Here is a 6,000-nt window from a genome sequence, read left to right on the forward strand (position 1 = left end):
AAGAGAACACCAGAATTAAGGGAGGAGAAAACTGCACTCCTAAAAATTCATTCACATCTCTGGTTTGAATACTGAATTATAAATCAAATAGCTAATCTGTTCCCAAACAGTGCCTTAGCCGATGCTATTTTACATTTACATTACATTACATTTACATTACAAATCACACATGCAATTTTTTAAATGTTTCTCAAAAAGTATTCCGTAGACAAGAAAGATATAGCCTAAGACTTCAAGGACCACCTACCCACTCGCTTCTACTTGCCACTGGTAAGTAGAATTAGTGAAAAAATAATAGAATGTGAAGAATTATCAATTATGCAGAAAAAAGCCACCACCACATTAGAATTATTACTTCAACATAACTCTTAGATTGTGGAGTATAAACTATATCTTACTCTTCTTTTGATCCAGCACCATGTTAAGACATAGAGAAAAAGGAACCAGGTCCCCTGCAAGACCCTGAAGGGACACCAACAGTCTCTAAATCAAACTCTAAATACAACTAAAATGATCATCAAGTATTGTTATTAACACTAAGGATTAACTTAAATGAAGCTTAGAAGAGTTAAATAATTATTACCAAAATTCTTTGCAGACATATGTGAGGACAGAACAAACAAGAACCATAGGGAAACTTAACTAGCAAAATGACAAAGCAGAAAAAACTCAAAGAAATCAGTCTGATGTCCCTAGTCCCTAAAATGACTCTAAGGAGAAAAGGTTTGACCGTGCAACAAAGAATTCTGACCTGAAAACCATTTACTTTATTTTCGCTGAGCACAGTTCATTTCCACCCTGTGTCCCTATATTTATGGTCCTCATTTCCCAAAATGGAACAGGCTATCAAAAACTCCACAATGCAGCTATGATCTCTGCCTTTTGATACAAAGGGGCAAAAAGAGAACTGAAGGAAGAAAATGCACTTTCTAATTTAATTATCATGTGTTAAACTTGGGATCAATAACTTGGGAGAGATGGGAGAATTATCCAACATCAAAAAAGAACCCTAGGGCTTCCCTGGTGGCGCAGTGGTTGAGAGTCCGCCTGCCGATGCAGGGGACACGGGTTCGTGTCCCGGTCCGGGAAGATCCCACATGCCACGGAGCGGCTAGGCCCGTGAGCCATGGCTGCTGAGTCTGTGCGTCCGGAGCTCCGCAACGGGAGAGGCTACAACCGGGAGAGGCTACAACAGTGAGAGGCCCGCGTACCGAAAAAAAAAAAAAAAAAAAAAGAACCCTAAAAACTGCAGAAGCAGGTTGCCAAAGGGCAATAAACAAAGTAACTGTTTCATCATAAGCAAGGATTCTGCACAAACGAATGTTATTTTCTGCTTACAGTTTTAAGTTGATATTGATCAGCTAATGAAAATGGGTCAAGAGATTGTCATTCTGGTTACTGTTGTTTAAAAAACAAAACAAAATAAAGCAACCCCACCCACACTGCTGGGAAAAAAGCTTCTGACATATGCACTAAACTTGTTTACCCAGGCCACCTCTTAATAAGAGAAATGCTTTGCAACTTGACTAGGGTTATATAAGTATTTTGCAACGTGTTATCAGTTTAAAATCTTGTTTATTTACTCCGTAGTTAACAGGTTATTTTACTTCAAGGTCAGGTCTGCCATAATAATAGCATCTTTCCGATTTTATTCCATCACTCAGCACTTCCTGCAATGCAATTTTAGCTATTAACTTTATCTCCTTTTCCTCTTAAAAAATTTAAAAGATTTAAAATATGATATTGACATGTGACAAACTAACTTCTTTAAATAGGTCTGTTCCCCGAAACACGGTAGGAAAGACAGTAAATTTCAGTGATTCAATTGTAATAGCAAAACCTGAGTACTGTAAAATACTACTGCCTTTCAGAGACACGAAAAAAATCCAATTTAAGTTTTAACAAGGGAACAGCAGTGAATCCTTCCCACTACCATATTTTCAAGTTATTCACCCCCACCTCTCGCTTCTTTTTTAAGGCTATCAAAGATAAGGATTTCTGGGAAATAGCCAAGGTCAGCAAAGTAAACTAGGATCCCTTCAATGAAATACTTCCTAGGGAGAAATAACTGTAATGTACTGGAAAAAGGACTGGGACTAGGAATTTGAAGACCTGATCTGTCTAGACCTGCTGCTGCACTACACCCCATTCCATCTTTTAGACATGACTGACTAGATTTTTAACGTTCAATCTCCCACGTTAGAAGAGATGTTCATTGAGAAATAGCATGAACTGAACTTTTCTTAAAGAATGGGAACTGCCTTGTCCCACCTAACAAGATTTAAATCTGGGTCCTGGATGCTTGCTGTTGGCAAGATCTATCCTGTAACTCAAACATTACACAAACCTCTGCCTTCGGCAGCTAATGACACTAGAGGCACCTCTTAATACATAAACGCAAGTTTCAAAGGATAGCCCTCGGATGGGGGGGAGGAGGTACAGCTTCTTTTTTTTAAGAAACTGAGTATGAATTAAATTTTTTTAATTTAAAATCTAAACGTTTGGAAGTAACACCTCAGCTAAACAGCAACGTGGTCCTATGAGTCCCAACTACCTTTAAAGTAAAACGAGCCACACTGCCCACAGTTATTTGGCATCAAGCAGGTCCACAGTGGGCAGAAGGCTGAAAGAGGACCACATCGCACACCAGAAAGCCGCCACAAGAGTGGAGGCGGGCCAGCCCCGCACGGACAGCTGCTCGAACAGAACTCGGGGCAAGGAATCCCCAACTCCCACCCGCCTGCTCCCTCCCTCCACCTCGGGTCTCCCCTGTTCCCCAGGGGCGGGCCCCTCCCCCAGGTTACTCCCTCCCCCACCGCCCCGCAGCCACCCCCGCGCTTCCCAGCGCCCTCAGCCCCAACTACGGCCCCTCAGCGATGGGTCTACCCTGTTGCCAAACCCTTCAGCCCCTCCTCCTTGAGAGGCACCCCAGTCCTCCGTCTCCTCACCGGGGTTAGCAGTAGTCGCCGCCATAGCTGTAGATGCCACCGCCGCCGCACCCCCCCCCAGTGGGAGGAGCCACCGCCAAGGAACCGGGGGGAGGGGGAGGGGAGAGCCACTCCCCAGACGCGGCGCCGTACTGCCGCCAATGCTACCGCGGAATCCAAGATGGCGGCTGCAGCAACCGCCCCCCGCCCCACCGTCCCCAGCCCCTACGACGGAGAGACCCGCCCCTAGAGGGGGCGGGGTCATCACCAAGGCCAGCCTCCTCGGGAAAACTGACCAATAGAATCGCAAAGCGACCAGAAGCGGGGCTGGCCACGGAGCCCCCAGCCAGTCCAGTGGAGGAGGGAGGGCGAGGAAGAAGTCCAGCTGTCTCTCTAATTCCGCCTCTTCTACCTTAGAGGTCAGCGATCGAGTGACGTCAGTGAAAAATAATTTTACTAAAAAGCTTCGCTGGGTGGTGGATTCGCCTGGTTGGCGACTCTGCAGATGATTTGTTTTGTAAATCTTCTTTAGGTGACCTACTGCTTAAACTTCACTTAGTGATTTGTAATCCTTTCTAGTTTTTTCCTCTTTTAAGGACCTTTGTCCCTGGTGGGAAAAAGTTCAGCAAGTTTTGAATGCCTGCTATAGAACTGGTAGTGTAAGAGGATCTGGGCGCTTATGTCTGGTAGGGGAGATACCGACAGCCAAAACAGGAGGCAATGTATTTTGATTAAGAGTGGGATGACTTCCTTTGATCAACGATAGGGTCATAGTGACAGGTTTTTAGTAGAGAAGTGGCAAGATGATTGCACAGATTTATTTTCTAATAATAGGAAGCATTGAACACTTCGAGCCAGGCACTGTCCACACTGCTTTATAAGTACTTATTTAATCCTCATAACAACACTGTGAGGTAGATTCTATTATTTACATTTTGCAGATAAGGAAACAGAAGCAAAGAGGTTAAGCAAGGGACACCCAGCTGGTAAGTAGTGTTGCAGGAGGCAAACTGAAGAAGGCTGACTCTGGGAATATATTCCACCCATCCTCCTGTTTTAGCACTACAGTGTACTACCTTTTCACACATCTTTCACAAATTGTCTAACATAAATTTATTCTAATTTTAACAGAAATCCCATTATGCTATTGAGCATCTTTGAATTCTTGTAGGTTGTATATGTACTACAAAGATTACACAGATCCATTTCTCTCATTTAGTTATCAGTATAGTTTATCTCAGCCAAGGTATTTTAATATAATTCATATATTATTGTTTACATTTGTTAAAATTAAAATTTTCTTTGTTACCATTTTGTTGTGTTATATTTCCAGTTCACCAAAAAGAGAAAAATCATTCACTCAAATGAAGTACATTGAAGCATTAGAAGTAGTGGTGAAAAAAGGTAACAAGTACTTCAATTCAAATTATGTATTAAAGGTAGCTAGCTATTAAACAAGACTGCAGTGCAGATATAGAATATGAATTATTATGTGGCTTTAAATGTGGTAAGTTGATCCAAGCAAGAAAAAATAAACAAGTAAACAGTAAATAGGAAGTACAACTATGAAGATCTAAAAATTGGATTTTATTGGGCTAACATCCATTTGTCCCTTGCCCACTACACCTCGACTGTTAGGAAATATTGTCAATGACTTGGAAAGCCATCAAAGCCTTCAAGTCAGTTTTGACCCAAATACAATAACCTCATCGCCAAGAAATGTATTTTTCTGGAATAAAAGCAATGTTTTCCAGAATGAAATAGATGAACTTGTGGATAAAAAAAGATCAAGTTACATCCCTCATTTTTAAAGAAAATGGTAAAGGTCACTTTGTTTCAGAGATAACTTGTGCAACTAGCTACACAGTTAATAATAAATATTTTGCTTGGAGAAAGTATAACAAGCTATTGGCAAAAATCCCTAATCAAATATCAATATCATACAAAATCATGGTATACAACATGAAAGGGCAGTATCACCCTGTACTTGCTAAACAGACGTTTATCTTATGAGTGGATGCACTGATGCACACAATATGAATCATTTCACAGTGTATATGTGGTACACAAGGAAAGATGCCCAGAAATTTCCTGTTTGGTTTATCATTAAAAATTCAGGTTATAGAAGAAGACATTTTCATTTAGAAAAATTTTCACTTAAAAAATTATTTTGTGAGGTATGAGAAAACCTGAAAAAGGTAGCTTATGATCAAAACTGATGGGGTTGGGCTTCCCTGGTGGCGCAGTGGTTGAGAGTCCGCCTGCCGATGCAGGGGACACGGGTTCGTGCCCCGGTCTGGGAAGATCCCACATGCCGCGGAGCGGCTGGGCCCGTGAGCCATGGCCGCTGAGCCAGCGCGTCCGGAGCCTGCGCGTCCGGAGCCTGCGCGTCCGGAGCCTGTGCTCCGCAACGGGAGAGGCCGCAGCGGTGAGAGGCCCGCTTACCCCCCGCCAAAAAAAAAACAAAAACAAAACTGATGGGGTTGTAGCTTTGGGTGTACAAAGGATATTATTCCTACAATAAGTGAAATGTCAGTCCACTTCGTGTTTTATTCAGAGAACATTGGTAGTCAAACAATATTTCTCCTGATTCTTATTTAACATATAACAAAGTAGTGTAAACTGTAAACGTATTTCTATGTATATAGTAATAGCAGCCAGTAAGCATAATCATTGAGAAGAAACAGGCAAATGTTAGAACACTGGTTTTTCCACAATAAAGTATGGAGGCCAGTAATGGGGAAGGTGCTCTCACAAGTTTCTAAATAAGGGCTGGAGTAAAAATCCCTTCTTTACTATACAGATAATGCTAACAAAAACTATTTTAATTTTTCCAAGTAGGCTTGTTCAAATGGCTTATCTGAGCAACATTTTCATTATTTTTATTAACCTGAATTATTACTTCAAATTCTAAATGCCATGATTTTTAATGTTAAGAACAAAGTATCAAGATTTTTCGGGACTTTCCTGGTGGTGCAGTGGTTAAGAATCCGCCTGCCAATGCAGGGGACATGGGTTCAAGCTCTAGTGCAGGAAGATCCCACATGCTGTGGAGCAACTAAGCCTGTGTGCC

General features: G+C 41.9%; 1 protein-coding gene across 4 annotated transcripts in view; it reads right to left on the minus strand.

Annotated features, from left to right (window-relative positions):
- The window catches only part of ARNT (aryl hydrocarbon receptor nuclear translocator), a 66,465-nt gene extending 63,370 nt beyond the window's left edge, over positions 1–3,095 (minus strand). For all 4 annotated transcript variants that reach the window (XM_060090491.1, XM_060090490.1, XM_060090489.1 and 1 more), the window contains exon 1: positions 2,949–3,095. In XM_060090491.1, the coding sequence (XP_059946474.1) occupies positions 2,949–2,973 (25 nt within the window). In that variant the 5' untranslated portion in view covers positions 2,974–3,095. The remainder of the gene's footprint in view (positions 1–2,948) is intronic.
- Between the last annotated feature and the right edge of the window lie 2,905 nt (positions 3,096–6,000).

Source organism: Mesoplodon densirostris, chromosome 2 (genome assembly GCF_025265405.1).
Source record: "Mesoplodon densirostris isolate mMesDen1 chromosome 2, mMesDen1 primary haplotype, whole genome shotgun sequence".
NCBI classification, from domain to species: domain Eukaryota; kingdom Metazoa; phylum Chordata; class Mammalia; order Artiodactyla; family Ziphiidae; genus Mesoplodon; species Mesoplodon densirostris.